This window comes from Zootoca vivipara, chromosome Z1, assembly GCF_965207765.1.
Source record: "Zootoca vivipara chromosome Z1, rZooViv2.hap1.1, whole genome shotgun sequence".
NCBI classification, from domain to species: domain Eukaryota; kingdom Metazoa; phylum Chordata; class Lepidosauria; order Squamata; family Lacertidae; genus Zootoca; species Zootoca vivipara.
In genome coordinates this window covers 8,386,778-8,409,204 of record NC_142583.1, presented here as the reverse complement: position 1 = coordinate 8,409,204, position 22,427 = coordinate 8,386,778, and the positions used below count along the sequence as shown (strand labels likewise).

Genomic DNA, 22,427 nt, shown 5'->3' with positions numbered 1-22,427 from the left:
TTGCGAACAGGCCAAACCCGGAAGTCCCGGTACGGGTTACTTCCTGGTTCAGCGCGCATGCATGTGCAGAAGCGCCAGATTATGTCACGTGCCTGCGCAGACGCGCCACTTAAGGATGATGCCTTTTCAGGTTGCGAACGGGCCTCCGGAACGGTTCCCATTCGCAACCAGAAGTACCACTGTATTCCCTTGAACTCTGTATACTTGAGGTGATAACAGCAGCCATTAACATTTATTGTTGCTTTCCTAATCCTGTTTCCTACTATCATTGGGGGGGGGCTGGTAATCCTATCAATTTAAAGGATTATTCACCTGCCCAAACAATGTTGCTTAAATATATTGGCCTGAGGGGGGGAAAGGCCAGACCAGAGGGGGGGTGTAAGTTGGATGTAAGGAAAAATAGAGACAAGAGCACATTACTACAATGATTAAAGTAAACTACAGATATGAAAAAATATACAAACTAGTAACACAATGTGACTTTAGTCAATGTCACCTGCCCCCCACTGCATTCAGGGCCAACAACACAACTGAGGATCAAGTGACAAGCAAACTTTTTAAAATATTAAATAAAACAAAAACCTAACTTACTGCCCCACCCTTGCCATCACTTTCTTTTGGTTTCTCATCATTATTCAAAGAACATTAGCCATTGTCAAATGATTTAGAGGAGCCGTCATGGTTTCTGATTTGATCCTGGAATGTCCCACTTTTCCTTAGGATGTCCCTGTTTTCATTGGAAAAATGTTGAAGGGTATGGAGTTATCTGACCCCCAAGCTGTCTGAAGGCAATCCTGTATAGAGATTTTTTTAAAAAAAGTTTAATGTTTTATATGTTTTTATATATGTTGAAAGCTGCCCAGAGTGGCTGCGGTAACCCAGTAAGATGTGTGGTGTATAAATAGTAAAATTATCATTATAGAATAGGGCAGGCATGTCCAACAGGTAGATCGTGATCTACCAGTAGATCACTGGATGTCTGCAGTAGATCACTGCTAGATCATTGGCTCCCCCCAAAGAAGCTGACCAACTGTGGCTCCCCTAAGAAAAGCTCAACATTTTACCTCCTCCCTGAAAAAACTCAACAACTTTGACCTGAACTCCAAAAGGGGGGAGGGGTAGATCACTGCCAATTTTTTAACTCTGTGAGTAGATTGCAGTCTCTTGGGAGTTGGCCACCCCTGGAATAGGGCATGAGTAGGCAAACTAAGGCCCAGGGGCCGGATCCGGATCAGTTGCCTTCTAAATCCGGACTGCGGACGGTCCAGGAATCAGCGTGTTTTACATGAGTAGAATGTGCCCTTTTATTTAAAATGCATCTCTGGGTTATTTGTGGGGCCTGTCTAGTGTTTTTACATGAGTAGAATGTGTCCATTTATTTAAAATGCATCTCTGGGTTATTTGTGGGGCATAGGAATTCATTCATTCCCCCCCCCAAAAAAATATACCGTAGTCCTGCCCCCCACAAGGTCTGTGTGACTGTGGACTGGCCCCCTACTGAAATAATTTGCTGACCCCTGGAATAGGGTGTCCCTATTTTCATCAGAGAAATGTTGGAGGGTGTGCGGAACTGAGTTCTGGCGAGTTCTGGCTGAAAACAAGCCCTGCATGCCACAATTAGGATTTGAAAAAAAGCCTCCCGTTAACTGCACTGGAAAGTTTTTTTCAGAAGCAGTAAGAGGGGCCAGGACCCTGACAGCAGCAAGGAAGATCAATTTACATATATGTGCATTCACAAGCACCTTGTAGGCATATGTCATAGTGGTTGGAAACCCATGGCAAACTCTGGCAGCCTGCCTTGCCCCATAAATTTACAGTAACAGTTCCCACTTCCTTCTCATTCTTCATGGTAGTCATCTCTCATGTTTCAGTCATGGTCACTTTATCTTTATAGCAACTGAACTGATCAATTAAGACTTAGTTTGCGCATGAAAAAACTCCAACAAGAATTGGATGGTGCAATGATGCAGGGGGAAAAAACCAGAGTAGGCTCATATCAAGGAAAGGCAAAAGTACCAGCTGGTTATCACCATTCCTGTGTGAATGACATGTGCTAAAGTTTGATGTGAACTCAGCAGTAGAGCTTAAAACATCATGGGGGACAACAAAGTGGATTTTTTTGTTTTATGTTGAATCACAATGCAATTAAAGCAATTACAGAGGTGTATGTCAATATTTTGTCACTTAATCTTTTTTTAAAAAAACACCCAGACATCTGGCTCTCTGCAGAGATGGGTTAATAACAGTATTTGCATTTTCTTATTTATTATGCTGCGATGATCCACTTATAAAAAGAGATAATTTGTACAAAAGCCTCTGGGGCATGGAATGAATGCAAAGAGGTGGATATTTTGTTGTCCTCCATGTTTCTCGACTGGGAATGTTTGCTTGCTTGCTCCCTGTGCTTCCACCCTCAATACGCAATTGTTTGATGTGCAGCATGCAAGTTTATTTTAAAGAGATTTTAACAGCCCTGATCATGTATCTTCTAGGTTTCCTCTACACCCAGAGCAGTACCAAACACAGCATTAAAGAGCGACTTATGAAGCTCTTGCCTTGTTCAACTGCCAAAACAACATCTCCTGATATTCAAAGCAAGTTTTTTTCCCTTTTCCCATTTCGTGGTTACATTTGCATGCATCACCAGGTTTATTTCAAAAACGATTTTTACTAACTTTATTTAAATCAACAACAACCTCTTGATTGAACCTTCTGCTGGATACCTGTTTTACAACCTTGGAGTGTTTGAGAAGGTACCATTTCAAAGACTGAATTAACTTGACGGATTCTGCAGTAAGGGGCCTCCATGACTTCCGCGAAGCTGGCAGGTGGTTGGAGAAGTAGGTTATGAATTGTGTTTTGGGGGAGGCTTGAAAACTTACCAGGTTTCCTCTGATTAGGAGAACCATAATAGTGGCTAAAGTCATCTTGACCACAGTGCTACCAAACTTCCCTACAAAATGCAGCTGTAAATAAAAAGTGTTCAGCTCCTAGCAAGATGGTAGTAAAGACTTATTCAGGAGCCACCATACATTTTTAATGCCTCTTTTCAGGGCCCATGAGGCAGTTGCCTCAGGTGGCAGGCTGGGGAGAGCTTGAGGGGGGTGACAGATGTGTGCCTCGAGTAACCACTTGCCACCTCCTGCACTTGTGACCTGGTGAGGAGTGTCTCCTCTTCCTCTGCCACCTACTCCGCTCTGGCCTCCTTCAGCACACCAGGGTTTCCCCGGGCCACCTATGGTCACCTCTGGAGGAGAATAGCAGCAAGTGGGGGCACCATTTTGTGTTTTGCCTCAAGCAGCAAAGCATCATGGACCCGCCCTGTTTCTTGTGCATTGTCACCAGCTGTGTCTCAGAAAGTAATGGCATGGGCAAGAGGGCTGCATCAGTGGACCTTTAATGGGCAGATTCATATCAGAGGAGAAAGTCCCACAAGTACCTTGGTCCCGAGCCATAAAAGGCTTAGTACCAGCACCATAAATTGTGTTTGGAAATGAAGGAGCAGCCTGTGCCGTAACGAGGTCACATGATCCCAGCACTTGGCCTCAGTGGCGGAAGAACCCTCTCCGGCACCCGGGGCGGGGCGCTGAGGGGCGGGGTGACCCGCCCGGTGACGCACTCGTGACGTCCGTACGGACTGCGCAGGTGCGGCATCCCATACAAAGTGCACGTGCGGCATCCCATACGGAGTGTGCACGCACAGCATCCCGCCTCTCGCATGGCGACCGTATGGGCTGCCACGCATGCACACTCCGTACGGGATGCCGCACATGCACACTCCGTATGGGCTGCCGCTCATACGGCGTCCGTACGGGCTGTCGTTTCCATGTGCCGTCCATATGGGTGTCCATATGAGCGGCATCCCATACGGAGTGCACATATGTGGCATCCCATACGGACTGTGCATGTGCAGCATCCCTTATGGACTGCGCACGCATGGCAGCCCCGTGCGAGCGGCGCCCATACTGACTGCGCATGCCCTTGGCCGCTCTACAGCTGGGAGGAGGCAGGGGCCGTCTTGTCACCCCCCAAGGGGCAGCCAGGGCGGTCCACCCCCTCCGCACCCCACTTCGTACACCCCTGGTTGGCTCAGTCAGAATTCTAGTAGTGGGATTCTGCACCAGCTGAAATCTCAGGGGTGGGCTTTCAAGGGCAGCCCCACACAGGGCACACCACCTGACCTGGGAGAAAGCTTACTAAAACAGGCTGTTCGATTGAAGTAATAGAGTAAATATGGCTCTTCACTCCAGGGTCCAGTTGTCTTTGGTTTGTTCTAGGGATGTGGAGTAAATTCTTCACCATCACACTTTTGATTAGAACAAGTACAACCTGTGAGAAAATAGTTGTGGCATGGGATGTTTCCTATTCAGGAATTCTTCCAAGACACTCTGCTTTCCTCTACTTCTGATTTTCATGTTTCCCCCTCTCAACAGCCAGGGGTCTGTGGATTCTGAGCATGCACAGTCCTCATCAGGCTGCCCCCCCTTTAAATGTTTGCCTTAAATTGTTTTCTGTGGGGTGGGTGGGTGTTATTTTGCAAATGGTAGCGTTTTCCCAAGCCTGCAGAATCTTCCTTCATGTGCATTGATGGTGCTGTTTTGGCTACATTTAGAGAATGAGTTCACCATTAGGATATACTGTTGTCTTGAGATAGCCCAGAGCAAAGATGGTGGCTCTCCATTCATAACTCTCCAAAGGAGCAACATATGTGTAGAACAAACAGTTCCTGTTTGATCACAACAGATACAAACACAGTCAGAATAGTGTTTGTAGCAGTAGATAATGGGCAGGTGTGCACCAAACATTTAAAGCACATCCAGAGCACATATAAAACAAATGGTTTTCCCAACGAATCCTGGGGACTGTGGTCTTCTCCTCACAGAGCTACAGTTCTTGGCACCCTTAACAAACTACAATGCTCAGGATTCGCTGGGGGAAGTGATAGGGCTTAAATGTGTGTTGGATGTGTTTTAAATGCATGCTTTTAGTCTTCTCCCATTTTCTCAGGGGGTTAGTTCTTAAACTGTTTTGGGAGAAAGATCCTAGTCTACAATGTTCATATTTTATGATGCTATTGGAAGAATATATATTATAAACAGGCTGATCCTGCTTCTCCAAACTTTAGGAACGGGACCTTGAAAGAATGACAGCGATTTAGATTTTGCATGGCAGCATTTAGAACTCTCTTCTTCTGAGGAAAAGAATTTGCAGTGACCCATTTGCCATTTTGTTGGGTGCAAATTGGAAACCCACTTAATCAGTTTTTTCCGGAACAAATTTTTAAGGTACGAATTAGTGGAGCATAAACTTGTCTGTTTAAAAAATGGATTACCTGTCACATGGAGCTTGCATGGCAGGTTCTAGCAAATTTTCACAGGCTGTTTATCATGACTTGAAAATTGGAGTTTGTGAGCCTCTTGAATACTGAGCAGCGGTGCTTCCTCCTTCCTTTGTAATCAGAAAGGGGAGATTTAATTTCCAAATGCAAATGAGAAATATTTGAATTGTGCATATTATACAAAGCCTTTAATTTTTAATTTAGAACATCTTAATATTCACTGTGCTGTGCATAATAATTATTTAAATTTAAAGATGAATATTAATGTATTTACTGAAATTTGCAGTCCACAAATGACTTGCACTGCAGTCCTAACACCTTAGATTCTCTGCATGAATTACATCTAATATCCAGGTGGCAGCTTCGCATGTGATCTTTTCTTACTTAAAAGTTGTGGGGCGGAATCTGAATTGATATGACAGTACATGTGGAAAGGAGGTTTAATCCTCATTCCCTAGCAATGCCCCACTGAAACATTTTTTTAAAAATAGGGTCTTTTTTAAAAAAAATCACAGAGAAAAAAATAAGTTTCTCTTTTTTTGGGGGGGGGGGAGGTCTCAACTCACCTCCCCACACATTGCTGGACCAAACTAGATCATGTCCTCTGCACTTTGTTTTGAGCAAGACCCATACTTAGCTGTAGGCTACATATTAAATGTAATGTGTAGTTTGACCTCAGAGATTAAGAGCCAGTGTATACATCATTTAGTGAACCTGCTCTTGGTGTGTACCACATTGTGCTATATATGAGGGGTGGCAGGTATTTAAGTGCTGTCCTATGAAACCACCTCCTGGTACTCAGGAAGCTAGCACATGGGGAAGATGACTAAGCTAGAACCTTCTATCTGACATGCCAACTCTCTCAATGTGGGGATTTTTAAACAGGAGGCAACATTCAGACATGTGATTCCCCCAATTGCAATCTGAAATGGTACAGCCCGGGAGCATTTTTTTTACTATGTTATTGGGCGTTATATGCAAATTAGCTCTCAGTCACTGAACTCAACACTTGATTGTCGTCCCTTCAACCTTGGAAAAGAGCTCCATTGACCTTGTGTGGCGGGACTTCCTTAGAATCATAGACTTGGGAGAGACCACAAGGGCCATCCAGTCCAACCCCCTGCCAATCAGGAAACACCATCTAAAGCATTCCTGACAGATGGCTGTCAAGCCTCCGCTTAAAGACCTCCAAAGAAGGAGACTCCGCCACACTCCTTGGCAGCAAATTCCACTGTTGAACAGCTCTTACTGTCAGGAAGTTCTTCCTAATGTTTAGGTGGAATCTTCTTTCTTGTAGCTTGAATCCATTGCTCCGTGTCCGCTTCTCTGGAGCAGCAGAAAACAACCTTTCACCCTCTTCTATATGACATCCTTTTATATAATTGAACATGGCTATCATATCACCCCTTAACCTTCTCTTCTCCAGGCTAAACATACCCAGCTCCCTAAGCCGTTCCTCATAAGGCATCGTTTCCAGGCCTTTGACTATTTTGGTTGCCCTCCTCTGGACACGTTCCAGCTTGTCAGTATCCTTCTTGAACTGTGGTGCCCAGAACTGGACACAGTACTCCAGGTGAGGTCTGACCAGAGCAGAGTGGTACTATTACTTCTCTTGATCTAGACGCTATACTCCTATTGATGCAGCCCAGAATTGAATTGGCTTTTCTAGCTGCTGCATCACACTGCTGACGCATGTCAAGTTTGTGGTCTACCAAGACTCCTAGATCCTTTTCACATGTACTGCTCTCAAGTCAGGTGTCTCCCATCCTGTATTTGTGCCTTTCATTTATTTATTTTGCCCAAGTGTAGTACTTTACATTTCTCCCTGTTAAAATTCATCTTGTTTGCTTTGGCCCAGTTGCCTAATCTGTTAAAGTCATTTTGAAGTGTGATCCTGTCCTCTGGGGTATTATTTGATTAGGACTGATGAAGCTTAATTGCACAGTGGAAACGAAGGAGCTCCATAAATGTTCATGAGACCAGTGGGCTAGACCTAGAGGAAGCCACTTGCAGAACACAGCCTCATTTGTCAATGCTTAAGTAGGGGGGAGAAACAGAAGTTCCAGGCTTCTGCAGTCACTGCAGATTGGGGTCAATTAAACTTTCAGAGAAAAGTGGAAACGAGTATAAAAGGTGGGTAATTGTACAGACAGATAAGTGCCCTTTTGAGAGATGTTGCTGTCGGCTGCTGCCACAACTTCAGAGTAGCGTTTTAAATTTCATGTGCCATAGCATAGTAGAGTTATTGGCATTTTAGTAAATGCGACATTAGCGCTCTAGAGGTTAGTGCCAAACTGATGCTAAATGTGTCATTGCAAAGTATGGCAGAGTTCTTCCTGCTGACTCCCTTAAATTGTACACTTACGCACACACTCACACAATTTACATTGGGACCACAGCTGGGACAAGAAAGGTTAAACTTCCCCTCCCCACCTGTGATCGCAGTGGAACTCACCTCGCACACCTGGTGCTCTTGTTAGCCTTCATTTTCTTTGTGCAAGGAATGGAGGAGAATTTCATCAAGTGGCTTCCCACCTGACACAGAGCTTCACCATTTCGTCATTTGTTTAGGAGAACAAAGCCATGCCCCATTAAAACCAGGGCAATGTGTTAGTTATGAAAACCACCTGTTATTGTCAATGGGAATTTAGTTGGACGAGGGCCTAAAGTGTTGATTTGATATAATTGAGTTACTTTAATTGGGAATAGGCTTCATTAAACTGGACAAAAAGTCTGTTGAAATGCTGGCTTGCTGTTCTACATGATACCAAGTAAGTCCTTATCCTTGTTTTTGTTACGCTTCTACGGTATGTTGCTGTTTTGGCTCCGATTACATTTCTATAGAGGAATCAGCCATTACCTTAAAAAAAAAAGGTAGCAGATTTATTGATGTTTTTGTCCCTGGGTTCTTAAAACAAAAACAAAAAAAACCCTATGAATTATGCTTTTTCATTTCCACTTAAGTATATTGCTGGCATTGGGGGGGGGACACCATAAGAAAATAAAAATAGATGCAGCGATTCTGGGGTACATTCATTTCTAAGCTACTGTATGCAAGGATGAATTCTTCAATGGAAAAGCATTAAGCAAATGTTCTTGATAGTTAGCTGGGAGCGCAAATACATTACAGGATGCAGGAGGGTCTAAGCTTGGCACAGGTCAACTGAATGGGCAACAGTATAAGTCATGGGTAGGCAAACTAAGGCCCGGGGGCCGGATCCGGCCCAATCGCCTTCTAAATCTGGCCCACGGACGGTCCGGGAATCAGCCTGTTTTCACATGAGTAGAATGTGTGCTTTTATTTAAAATGCATCTCTGTGTTATTTGTGGGGCATAGGAATCCATTCATATTTTCTTTTCAAAATACAGTCCGGCGCCCCCACAAGGTCTGAGGGACAGTGGACTGGCCACCTGCTGGAAAAGTTTGCTGACCCCTGATATAAGTGATAGTCATGGATTAGGGGTGGGTGGGAGATTTAGGTGTCAGATCAAGGTGGCAAAGCAAGGTTGAAAGCACACAAGACCCTAGTGCCTGATGAATGTGCCAGCTTCTTAACTTATGGCTTACTCAGGGAGGAATTTCATGTGATAAATTCCTCCCACTTTCTTTTTATCATGTAAAGCAACTGGGGTGGGTGGGGTGGGGTGTGGAGAGAATTTGTTTAACCCTTTCTTTCCCAGGTATTTGTCCATTCAAAATTGCACACCCCCGGGCTGTTTTTCATCCTAACAGATAAAAGGGAGTTTTGCCTGTGTTTTGTTTGTTTGTTTGTTTGTTTGTTGTTGTTTACTTCTTTTGGGGGAGAAGCAAGTTTCAGAGAGGAAATAACACCTACTGTACCTACCTGAAGCCCTCTATACCAGCTTTACATGACAAAAGCAAGCCAGGATAGGGGTGTGGGAAAGGAAGGCCCATGCAACTGCATTGTAAGGCAGCGCTGAAAAGGTCTACGGAGCAGGGCTTTTTTTTCAGCCGGAGCTCACTGGATCTTAGCTCCAACACCTCTCAGGTGGTCATCATTTCCATTCTAAGAGAACAACACCTCTTTTTTTCTAGAAAGATAGCACCAATTTGGAGCATATTTAAGGATTTCTCTTGCTCCAGTGGGTAGGACTCAAACCAATGGATTCAAGTTACAAAAAGGGAGATTCAAGTTACAAAAAGGGAGATTCCGACTAAACATCAGGAAGAGCTTTCTGGTGTTTGATAGTGGAAGGTGGTGGACTCTCCTTCCTTGGAGGTTTTGAAGCAGAGGTTGGATGGCCATCTGTCATGGATGCTTTATCTGAGATGCCTGCATTGCAGGGGATTAGACTAGATGACCCCTGAGACCCTTCCAATACTACAATTCTATGATTCTCTCTTTCCAGAGCATACAGATTCTCAAAATTATTCTCACTTCCATGGAATACTGTCATTCATTCCTCCATTTTATGCATACTTGAGAGTAAGCCCCATTGACTCAAGCTATAAATGGCCCACCGTCGTTTTGTTTTATCTACACCAGGGACCCCCAACTTGGCCCTCCAGGTGTTTTGGGACTACAATTCCCATCATCCCAGACCACTGGTCCTGTTAGCTAAGGATGATGGGAGTTGTAGTCCCAAAACATCTGGAGGGCAAAGTTTGGGGGTGCCTGATCTACACTGACTGTTCTAAGAGGATGGGGAACAACTCGTGGTATGTTATTCCTAGTGCTTTTAGTGATCCTTGTAGTGTTCAATGGGCACTAAATATCATCATTGTCGTCTGTTCCTGTTAACCGAGATTGGCTGGAAAGCTCTAGTAAACATCCCGTTGCCTCCTTAGACCACCATCTTTTTGATGTTTTGATACCGAGGGCTGTATCCAACTAAGTGTTGCTCAGAGTGGACCCATTGAAATTAAGGGACCTGTGTTCATCATAATGTTCATTAAATTCAATGGGCCTATTCTGAGTATGACAGCTACAACCCAGTGGCCCAGATAACGGAATTCTGCATAGCTGAATTCTGCCACGTCATGGTTTGTTTGCTTTTCAGACTAGAGTCGGTTCATTATGGTTGCCTACTCTAATTGCAGAAACAGGGTTCAGCAATAGTGGTGAAAGCCTTGATCAGCTCTATCATCTAAAGCGCTCCTTGCACTGATGTTTAAGCTTTTCCATATGCAGAAGAAAACGATGTGAGATGCCAGTTGTTAGGTTTGCGTAGGTGGCGGCGTGGCTGCCCTTGATCGTCCTACCTGCTTTGTCTTTCTCATCCTTGGAGGTTTAAGCTTTCCAATGAGACTTTTCTCATTTCAAAATGGCTCTGTAAATTATCTTGCTCTCCATTCAACTCTGAGGTTTATAACTGTGATCGATTCACACCTGCAGTGATGTGAGGTGACATGAATGTTTGGTTTGTGGTGGCACATCGCTTGACGTTGCAGTCATCAAGTGATAAACTTGTTGAACCAGTCCTAGGATTTTAGCTAATTTATAGCCAAATCCCATTTGGGTTTACTCACAAATATATCCCAGTTACAGGTAGGTAGCTGTGTTGGTCTGACATAGAATCATAGAGTTGGAAGAGACCACAAGGGCCATCCAGTCCAACCAAGCAGGAAACACCATCAAAGCATTCTTGACATAAGCATTCTTGACATTCTTGACATAGTCGAACAAAAAATAAAAAAAATTCCTTCCAGTAGCACCTTAGAGACCAACTAAGTTTGTCATTGGTATGAGCTTTCGTGTGCATGCACACTTCTTCAGATACCAAGTGTGCATGCACACGAAAGCTCATACCTATGACAAACTTGTTGTTGTTGTTTAGTCGTTTAGTCGTGTCCGACTCTTCGTGACCCCATGGACCATAGCACGCCAGGCACTCCTGTCTTGCACTGCCTCCCGCAGTTTGGTCAAACTCATGTTCATAGCTTCGAGAACACTGTCCAACCATCTGGTCCTCTGTTGTCCCCTTCTCCTAGTGCCCTCAATCTTTCCCAACATTAGGGTCTTTTCCAATGATTATTCTCTTCTCATGAGGTGGCCAAAGTATTGGAGCCTCAGCTTCACGATCTGTCCTTCCAGTGAGCACTCAGGGCTGATTTCCTGAAGAATGGATAGGTTTGATCTTCTTGCAGTCCATGGGACTCTCAAGAGTCTCCTCCAGCACCATAATTCAAAAGCATCAATTCTTCGGCGATCAGCCTTCTTTATGGTCCAGCTCTCACTTCCATACATCACTACTGGGGAAACCATAGCTTTAACTATACGGACCTTTGTAGGCAAGGTGATGTCTCTGCTTTTTAAGATGCTGTCTAGGTTTGTCATTGCTTTTCTCCCAAGAAGCAGGCGTCTTTTAATTTCGTGACTGCTGTCACCATCTGCAGTGATCAAGGAGCCCAAGAAAGTAAAATCTCTCACTGCCTCCATTTCTTCCCCTTCTATTTGCCAGGAGGTGATGGGACCAGTGGCCATGATCTTGGTTTTTTTGATGTTGAGCTTCAGACCATATTTTGCGCTCTCCTCTTTCACCCTCATTAAAAGGTGGTTTAATTCCTCCTCACTTTCTGCCATCAAGGTGTCATCTGCATATCAAACTTAGTTGGTCTCTAAGGTGCTACTGGAAGGAATTTTTTATTTATTTTTGGTTTCAAATATATCCCAGTGAGTCTAGTAAACATTAGACTCTAGGATTCCTTTCCTGGTAACCATACTTAGTAATACGAACTTATTTTTGAGTACACACATTGGATCCAATGGACTGTTTATCTTAACAAGGGTCCTTCCAGGTGTTTTTATTATTATTACACATTTATCCTTATTTGTGCTCCTGATGCTTTAACGGCAGTTATACACAGTCCCACTTACAATATTAATTGTACCTGCAAATGTTTTATGGTGGTTTTACTGCTTCGTTTCCAACCAGCACATCCTGTAACTTCCTGCCCGCCCCCGCCCCACCCCCGCTGCCTGCTCTTACCGGCACAGCGCAGTGCGGCGCGGGGACCAACTTCCGGGTTGATGAAGCCTGTGCGCATGTGCACGGGCGCTCCTCCGACTGAAGGTCGGTGGTCCGAATCCCCTCGACGGGGTGAGCTCCCGTTGCTCGGTCCCAGCTCCTGCCAACCTAGCAACCCCAGAGTCGGTCACCACTGGACCTAATGGTCAGGGGTCCCTTTACCTTTTAGTCCACACTCACACATACTTGAATTGGTATAGGAGGAGTCTTTACTGTTTATTCCCTTCTGTGTTTGTCTCTGCATTCTCATTAGTTGATTATGTTGTGCCTATTAAGTATTGACACGGCATGTGCACAGATAGCTATGTATACACCTTGGTGTTTTGCTTTTTAAAAAACAAACAAAAAAACCCTGCTCATGAATTGTCCAAAAGCACACGGTCAGAAGGGGGGGACATTGGGTAAAGGCAAAGGGACCCCTGACCATTAGGTCCAGTCGTGACTGACTCTGGGGTTGCACTCATCTCACGTTATTAGCCGAGGGAGCCAGCGTACAGCTTCCAGGTCATGTGGTCAGCATGACAAAGCCGCTTCTGGCGAACCAGAGCAGCACATGGAAACGCCGTTAACTTACCACTGTAGGGGTACCTATTTATCTACTTGCACTTTGACGTGCTTTCAAACTGCTAGGTTGGCAGGAGCTGGGACCGAGCAATGGGAGCTCACCCCGTCGCATGGATTCAAACCGCCAACCTTCTTTCCAGTAGTAGAATGCAATTTTTGGTAGGAATCTCAGGTGAGATACCCACACAGTGGAAGTTGCTCCCAGTAACAGGCACCACACAGAAGCAGAGAAAGATTCAGATAGTTTACTGTTGCAGAAGATAAGGCTCCGCAGTTCTGGATGTTTATACAGCTTGCAGGCTTTTGCAGATACAGATATATACAGACACAAGTACAAAGTAGCTCCATTGGTCTAAATAAGTTGAGCAATTCAAGATGTGACACCAACTAACAGACAGATACTACTGCGCTGATATGCATTAATTACAGATATAGTTGGGGCACTGGGCCGTTACCATAGCAACCGGTTTTGCTAACCTTGCACCTGCAATTAGCTCATCCCATGGCATGATTTGGGCTCATGAAGGAAATCAACCCCTTCTCATGCCCAGTTACTCCAACAATTTTATAACTGTTCCAGATAAACAGTCACAAGGAGCTCTACTTACTGTTAAGTGAGTGGCACCTTTACCAAAAGCAAGCTCATAAAGATATTCTTGGTCAACTCTCAGACCCCCATCTGCCTCATTTTCCACATCCTTTATATTCCCAAGTAATGGATTGTTTTCTGTTGACTTCTTTTATTGTTTGGTCTCACAGACAGCGTAGAAGATGAAATGGAAATGGCCACTGTGCGGCATCGACCCGAAGCCCTCGAACTGCTGGAAGCACAGAGCAGATTCACAAAGAAAGAGCTTCAGATTCTGTACAGAGGGTTCAAAAACGTAAGTGGTCCTTGTTGACCCTGCAGAAGGGGTTACCCATACCCTGGTGTGAACTTGCTGCTACTTGAGTACACAGGTCAGCCGTGCTATCACAGATTACCCATGCCATGTATAATTAGGCCCAAAACAGATGTCAAGCGAAGAAATGGAAGCACAATATTGTGGGGAGGGGAGAGGGTTTAGGCACAGGACTGTCTCAAATAGCGTCAAGCTATAGTTTGGTTTTCATCTGAGCCTATTCACAGCCATTTCTGGCTATCACCAACTGAGGGAACACTGCATATTTTGAAATCTGGGTTGGAGGTATACATAGTGGATGAGCTATGGATGGGTTGTGATAAGTGATTTGCATAGGGTAATAATTTAAAATTTACACGACAGGACCCAGGTGGCGCTGTGGGTTAAACCACTGAGCCTAGGGCTTGCTGATCAGAAGGTCGGTGGTTCGAATCCCTGTGACGGGGTGAGCTCCCGTTGCTCGGTCCCAGCTCCTGCCAACTTAGCAGTTCGAAAGCACCTCAAAATGCAAGTAGATAAATAGGAACCGCTACAGCAGGAAGGTAAACGGCATTTCCGTGTGCTGCTCTGGTTTGCCAGAAGCAGCTTTGTCATGCTGGCCACATGACCTGGAAGCTATACGCCGGCTCCCTCGGCCAATAATGTGAGATGAGCGCGCAACCCCAGAGTCGGTCACGACTGGACCTAATGGTCAGGGGTCCCTTTACCTTTTACACGACAGGAACTAACGTACAAAGAAGGAGAAATACTGAAAAGGAATTGAAGAGAGCCGAATTGCATGATAAGTAAATAGCTACTGAGAGGAGCTGTACTAGAGTTGAGTAATGCCAAAGCTTGAGTAATTTGGAGAATTAAAAAAAGTTTTTACATTGTAATTGAAAAATAGATTTAATAGGGTCTTCAACACCACAGGCTTTCGAGGCTGCCTCCAGCGATGTTCAGCTTCACAGTCTTCAGTACCATTGCTAATGAATCATTGCCAAGCTGCCATCCCAGTAGGGGAGCGCCATTTTGTAGCTGGCTTTCCTGTCATCTCCATTTGCTACAAAATGAAACTGTGATTGCTGCAGTCATTAACCTTTCAAGCCAATGGCGCTGTGGTGTGCCTTCTACAAGTGGCACTTCACAGTAAATTGCCCAGACTACCAAGCAGCTTCTCTCGGCATGCAGCCTTTCTTTCTCTTTGGGCCATTGATAATTTTCGTGCAAGTTTTTCCTTTCTTTTTCTTTTTTTTCTTTTTTGAAGCAGCTTTTATATTTCCACACACTTCCCTTCCCCAAGGACATGTTAAATAGTTAGGATCCTTCCAACAAATTAAACCTTTCCTTTCTCTTCTTAGTAGTATAGTCACTTCTAGAGCACGTTGCCCTATCCTTTGAACACTGTAAATATCTGTGGTTTGCAGAATGATAACTACAGTGGAACCTCGGTTTTTGAGCGTCTCTGAAGCCGAATATTTCAGAACCTGAACGCCGAAAACCCAGAAGTCATTGCTTCCATTTTCGAACATGCCCCAGAAGTTGAACAGCGTTTCTGGATTTTTTTTCAATTGAATTCTCCAACTGCCCGTTGCGCCTCAGTTGTCGAACATTTCGGAAGTCGAACCATTTTCCGGAATGGATTACGTTCGACAACTGAGGTTCCACTGTACATACCTGTTTTTGTCCATAAGTGTCCTGGGTGTGTTCAAAATGTTACCGCATTTTTAATTGGAATATAAAACAGGCAACCTTGTTCATACACGTTTTTAGCGTGTGATGTTGTACTCTCCTTTTACTATTTTTGTTGGGAGCCACCCAGAGTGGCTGGGGCAACGCAGCCAGATAATAATAATAATAATAATAATAATAATAATAATAATAATAATAATAATAATACAGCAAGTGCAAGCTGAAGTGCATCAGGAGAGAATGGTTTCATTTAGCGTCTTCCTGAGTCTGACTTGCAAATCGTAATGCACATGCATGTTTCCAAGCTGGAATAGTGTTTAGAGGTACTTTTCAGCAGAAAAGTTTCGTGCTAGTGGGTACATACACATGTCCTCACACATCCAATTTCAAAACATTAAGTGGCAAACCCAGAGGAAATTCAAAAGTTAGACATGACAGCTTTGGAACATCTGTTACGAGTTTCCCTGTTTCAATTTAGGAAATTCTGCAGTTGGCTGATGGGTGCACATAGGTTTGTAGACTTGCCCTTTTGACCTATTTCATAATAGCTAGCCTTACCCGGGGCAGAATGTTGATAATGAAAATATCTAATGTTTGGTGATAACTAATGTTTCTCTGGGGGGGGGGGAGCACAGGCCTTCAAGAACATATCAGAAAGCCATATTAGGACAGCTTTATTTGGCCAAGCAAAATGTCCCAAAATCAAGTTTGGAGTTCCCCAGAGCTAGGTATAATGAAGGGTTTGAGTATTGTTAAATCTTCTTAATACTAACTTAAATTGTCATAGGATAGGTGGATTATGTCCTGAAGGTGGCAATACTTCAGTCCCTTAGAGGGCACCCCAGGAATTGTAGGAATCTTCAGAACTCCCTCTAGTCTACCGGGATAGGGGCTCTGAAGTAAGATGAGATAAAATGAAGTCATTCTAGGGGCATGTCAAGGATGTACCAGGAGACTCTGTGAATCTGCAGAATCCCTAGCCCTTCCATCCCCCTGACACATGCCTGGAAAGGGGACAAATTGTGCTAGTCATTGATTCCAATAAGAAGGAAATGTTTTTAAAAACCCAAAGCAGGAAGCAAAAAGAAGGGGGGAAATGCTTCACTACGGACATACACAATGATGACAATGTCCAGCAGTGCTTTGGGAAAGACTGTTCAGTTCTTTTTGGACTGCTCCTCCAGTCTTTGTTGAATATTTTCATTCCATCTTCATATAAAATGATAACACAGCCAATTGAGAGAAGTAGCTAATGGCCACAAACCAACAGAGTTAAGCATGTCTTAGCCTATTGGTTTCACTGGATTTAAGCAGACATATAAGCAGATTAGGACCCAGGTGGCGCTGTGGGCTAAACCACTGAGCCTAGGGCTTGCTGATCAGAAGGTCGGCGGTTCGAATCCCTGTGACGGGGTGAGCTCCCGTTGCTTGGTCCCAGCTCCTGCCCACCTAGCAGTTTGAAAGCACATCAAAGTGCAAGCAGATAAATAGGGACCGCTCCGGCGGGAAGGTAAAGGGTGTTTCCGTGCGCTGCTCTGGTTCGCCAGAAGCAGCTTTGTCATGCTGGCCACATGACCCGGAAGCTGTCTGCAGACAAACGCCGGCTCCCTCGGCCTATAGAGCGAGATGAGTGCCGCAACCCCAGAGTCGGACACGACTGGACCTGATAGTCAGGGGGCCCCTTTATAAGCAGATTATAGCCAATACATGTAGCGTAAATCTATGATTACTTGGCAATGCACATCTTGCAAACTCAAAGACTGATAATTGATCGCACTTCTGTGAAGAAAATTGTTTTTTCGTCGTACGGTTACTGAGGTGCAATAAATACCACTGCTTGCCGTGAACATTCGCACAATTGCTGTCAGAAGAACACTGTTACTTGGAATGCTTTTTATAAATATTCTCAATGAAAAGGGCGAACAGTGGCATACTGTGACTGGCTCTGGCCAAATTTCTACACTGGAAAGGCTTTTCTTAATTCTTATGATACTTCTTTGTGTGTGTGGGGGGGGGGAAATATAGTAGTATATATATAGTAGTATAGCTCACTCATGTGGGGTAATTAATAAAAGAATTGGCTGGATCCCTAGATCCAAAATACGGGGCTAAACACACACAAGCAAAAGCCCCCAGCAAAGTTTAAAAAGTCACAAGCAGCAGTGTAGCATGGGGATTGAGGCTACCACTTAATATTAATATTCAGAATTCCTAAGCGGTATAGCCTTGCTTGCACAGGTTGGCACATTACCTGCTTGTAGATGTCCCAAGTCCATTGAGAGGGATGAATGGGTTTATGCTTTAGAATACTAGCAGTGATTCTTCAGGTGACGTTTGTGCTGAATAATTTGGATCCTTCTAATCAAGGGTCCATGTTGCACGCAGCCCCGGGACTCCCCCCCCCCCAACCGGCTTTGCCCCACTCCGCGACGGTGGTGCCACCATCACGCTCTTAGCCAATTAGCATGGTGGGGTGATTGGGGCTTTATTATTTAAACGGCAGCGGGCCGTGGGGAACCCCTCTTGCGTCGCGCTGCCGAACACCCACCCACCCATTGATAGGCTGGCATTTGGCCTTGCTTTGGACTTCGGTTGGTCGCCCGTTTTGGAATGGGGGCCGAGTAGGAATTTTTCCCAATGTGGCCGATTGGCAGTAGCCATTTGGTTTTTGCCTACCTCTTAGCAATCGTCACAACTTTGTAAGGTTTGGCGGTTAGGTATTGGTTTAGGGCAGGCATCCCCAAACTTCGGTCCTCCAGATGTTTTCTACTACAATTCCCATCATCCCTGACCACTGGTCCTGTTAGCGAGGGATCATGGGAGTTGTAGGCCAAAACATCTGGAGGGCCACAGTTTGGGGATGCCTGGTTTAGGGGAATGTGGGGAGGGGAGGGGCGGCCATCACCTGCCCCTCCATTTGATAGGGTATTCCCTTAAAGGAATCCGGGGGTCTGCCTCTCGTCCGAAGACCGGGGAGGGGCTAGGGCCATGCCAGGAACCCCACGAACCCCAGGGGTGAGCACCAGTCATTGGTCATTTATTGGAGCGCCCTCTGCTGATAGTTTACCCTTTGTAGGCTCCCTGCTGGGTTATAGTTATAGTCATTAGATACCAATGCCTAAGCCAGGGGTTAACAAACTAAGGCCCGGGGGCCGGATCGCCTTCTAAATCCGGCCCGCAGACGGTCTGGAAATCAGCATGTTTTTACATGAGTAGAATGTGTCCTTTTATTTAAAATGCATCTCTGGGTTATTTGTGGGGCATAGGAATTTGTTCATATTTGTTTTCAAAATATAGTCCGGCCCCCCAAAAGGTCTTAGGGACAGTGGACCGTCCCCCTGCTGAAAAAGTTTGCTGACCCCTGGCCTAAGCCAATATGTCATACTTGTGTATTCAATAAAGTTGTGGCCTAAATTTGCCTATTAACCTTTAAAGTAAATTCGGTGTCCATTACATGAGGGTGGGTTTCGGGGCTTGACGCACAAATTTATGTGCTATGATGCAGTGCCTCTATGCATCTGGCCTGGGAAATGTGTAATCTAACATACCAATGCAGCTTGGGTGCCAGGCTGCTGTCTAGAAAGATCTGGCGAATTGCCTGGTTTTGCCCCTTAACCTGGGTCTGCATAAATAGGAGGTTTGACAAACCGCAGCCGTCGCCGCAGCCGTCGCCACCCCAGCTGCCCCAGGAGAAGAGGAAAAGGAGGGAGGCCCCCCCAGGTGAGGGAAAAAGGGAAAGATAGGGAGGAGAGGGCCCCTCGCCACCCCCCAACCCAGGTGAGAGCGCCTGGTGGGTCCGCCTGGCTACCGCGCAGCAGTTCTTCAGTGGCATGCTTTACATCTCCCCTCCAAACTAAACTAAATATAGGGCGGCACAGAGTTGGTGTGCCGCGGGATTTTTTTTCATAGAATAAGTGTGCCGTGGCCCAAAAAAGGTTGAGAAACACTGATCTAGACCAGTGTTTCTCAACCAGTGTGCCTCCAGATGTTTTGGGACTACAACTCCTATCATTCCTGACCACTGGTCTTCCTAGCTAGGGATGATGGGAGTTGTAGTCCCAAAACATCTGGAGGCACACTGGTTGAGAAACACTGATCTAGACAATCCCGATCAGCTTTCGGTAGTTCTCGTCTCAAAGACTGCAATTATGTCTGGGTCAGAAGAACAGCCTGAAGGCCTAAAGCTTCATTGTAGCTGCAAAGATCTGATCTCATTAGACATTTGCTGACAAGTGAACAAATTTGGCCTTCTGGGGATCTCTTGAGGACTGGCATAGTTTATGAGAAATGAAACAAGTTGTGTGCTCCAGAACGGCATCATGTGATATTTGTTCTTATGAGGAGATATTCTCACCCCGAGGGTCCTTTGAGAATGTTCAGTGTTATGGGCTTGATTACTAAAGCAAAATGAATACTTTTAGTTTCTTTTCCACATTTTCTCAAGCAATTTTCTCAGAGTGGCCAGCCAGATGCCTCCAGGAATCGTAGAACTGTAAAGTTGGAAGGCATCCCAAAGATTATCTGGCCCGACTTCCTGAAATGCAGGAATATGCAACTGTCCCATACAGTGATCGAACTGCAACCTTGGGTTTTAGTAAAGCAAACAGTCTAATTTGTCAGCACCTAAATGATATTGAGCGTCAGAACAACTTGGCCACAATAAGGAAATTTTGCCCATTGTATGACTATTTCCCACCTTCCTATTTCGACTCTCTGGCACCCTATCTGCATAACAGATAAAATATAGGCACGCTTTTACTCTCGCAAGATTGAATATGTTGCCCTTGGCTGTACTTGAGGGATGATTCCAACAGATTCCACACGAAAAATACTTATGGCCCTGTGGAGATGGCAGCACCGAATCGGTGGCGCATGTCCTGCTGGCTTGCACTCTTTATAAAGACTTGAGGAATTAGATCACCCCTCTTTTAATGTCCATTCTGGTTCGCTCAACCACTGCCCCAGTGTCCTTTCTCTTGTCAGATCAAGATGAGCAGGTAGCAAGGTTTTTAGCTGGGGCAATCAGAATAAGATCCACTATTGATTCAAAACCCTAAAAAGTATTTTATTTTAATTGACTTTTTATTTCTATTCTTTGTATATCGTATTGTTGTTTTAATTGCTATGGCTGATGGCTGACACAAATAAAGATTCATTCATTCATTCATTCATTCATTCCTGCAACCTTGGCACATACCTGCCAAGTTGCTGTCAGAGAAATAAGGGCCCGGGCAGGAAATAGCAGACCGGAAGTAGTGCTGCTGCCATTTTGGAACTGGGCGGAGCATGCTCAGAAGTGACTTTTGATGCTGCTTTGCCCAGTTCCAAAATGGCCGCCGTGCCAGAAGTCGCCACGCCAGAATAAACCGGGGGGAAACAAAAAAATCCGTTTTTTTCAGCTAGGAACAGCTGGAAAAACGGGGGTTTCCCGGGGGAAATGGGAGACTTGGCAGCTATGCCTTGGCATTATCAGCACCATGCTGAATATGGCATTATCAGCACCATGAGCTAATTTGATTTGTGACTCAACTCCTGGCAATTTCATTGGTGTAAAGGGACTTTAAAAAACAAGGCCCAGAAAACCCCCACCTCTTTTGCTGTATTCCCACAACTAGCATAGAAGTTAGGTGTGGTTCATATATGCTTATACATCATTTATCTTCTTCATTTGTGGTATGTGGGACTATATAGTGCTTTATCTAGGCAGCCAGGGCTCCCCCGGATGACAATACCTTTTTGTACCAGGTCAGTGAGGACCATAGCTGCCAAGTTGTACACCAACAGGGTAGGGTTTATGGCCACATCCTACCATCCTTTGTAACTAAAGAGTATGATTAACGTAAAATAAAAGTTTGCAGCTGATAAAAATAAATATTTCAGTTTTGGTATCGTGGACTTGCGGGGGTCAGTAATTGCCCGCTATTGGTGTGAGGCTTTTTTTTTTTTAAGGAAAAAAAATTATTGATTTAAAATGGCTTGTACAAACCCAAGGGCTTGGTTTCCCCCCCAGACCTGTTAATTTCAGCCTGCAGAGTGAATTGCAAGCGGTCATTCTGATTAACTACCAAATCTCCTTAATTATAGTATTTGGTTTGCTTAAAGCAAAAATGTGCACTGATCTCAGCAATTATACTATAATTTCAACAGCAATCGTTTCCTCAAAGTCTGAACTGGAAAAGGCTTGTGGAGGAAAATGAAGATTGATTATTTTATGAAGTGAAATCTTTTGCTGCTTTGCATGAATGCTGTGAGCCCCGATCCATTATGTGTCAAGCACCCTGACAGCCTCAGATCACAAGTTATAAATGCTCCAAATTATTCTGTTATTAGGATGTAGCGTCGAGTCATTTTCCTAAGAGCTCCTGCTCAAAGAGCCAAATTAATGCATTTTCATTGATATCCCCAGTATGTGCAATAATGTGGTTATGAAGAGGTAAGACCAATCATGATGGGTTTTCTCCAACTTTCTCTAATTACCTGTGCTTGATTCAATTATGCTGCATGCCATAATTATTATTTTTTTAAAAAAAAAACCTATCTGCTGTTATCAGGTGGGAGAGGTTAGAGAGCTATTCATTTAATACCCTGACAGCTTAAGGGGAATTACCGTATTTCTTGCATTCTTATTTCTGTTGTGCTTATTCCTCAGCCAAGTTAAAGAATTAAGGAGTGCTTTTATTGCTCGCTACAATATAAACATTGGGATATATATGTGGGTGGGGGGTGTAACACTCTATAACAGGCATCCCCAAACTGCGGCCCTCCAGATGTTTTGGCCTACAACTCCCATGATCCCTAGCTAACAGGACCAGTGGTCAGGGAAGATGGGAATTGTAGTCCAAAACATCTGGAGGGTCGAAGTTTGGGATGGCTGCTCTATAACACATGGGGTGCAGATTTTAACTGATTCTAAGAATCATAGAATTGTTGAGTTGGAAGCAGCAACGTCTTAAGGGTATCCA

General features: G+C 44.6%; 1 protein-coding gene across 9 annotated transcripts in view; it reads left to right on the top strand.

Moving 5' to 3' along the window:
* Positions 1-22,427, top strand: part of KCNIP4 (potassium voltage-gated channel interacting protein 4) — a 328,191-nt gene that overhangs the window by 284,098 nt on the left and 21,666 nt on the right. For 6 of the 9 annotated variants that reach the window (XM_088658384.1, XM_060278964.2, XM_088658388.1 and 3 more), the window contains exon 2: positions 13,652-13,776. In XM_088658384.1, coding sequence (XP_088514510.1) covers positions 13,652-13,776 — 125 coding nt within the window. Of the gene's footprint in view, positions 1-1,020; positions 2,595-13,651; positions 13,777-22,427 lie in introns of those variants that run through there. The other 3 variants (XM_088658372.1, XM_088658378.1, XM_088658370.1) reach the window with 3 other exon arrangements.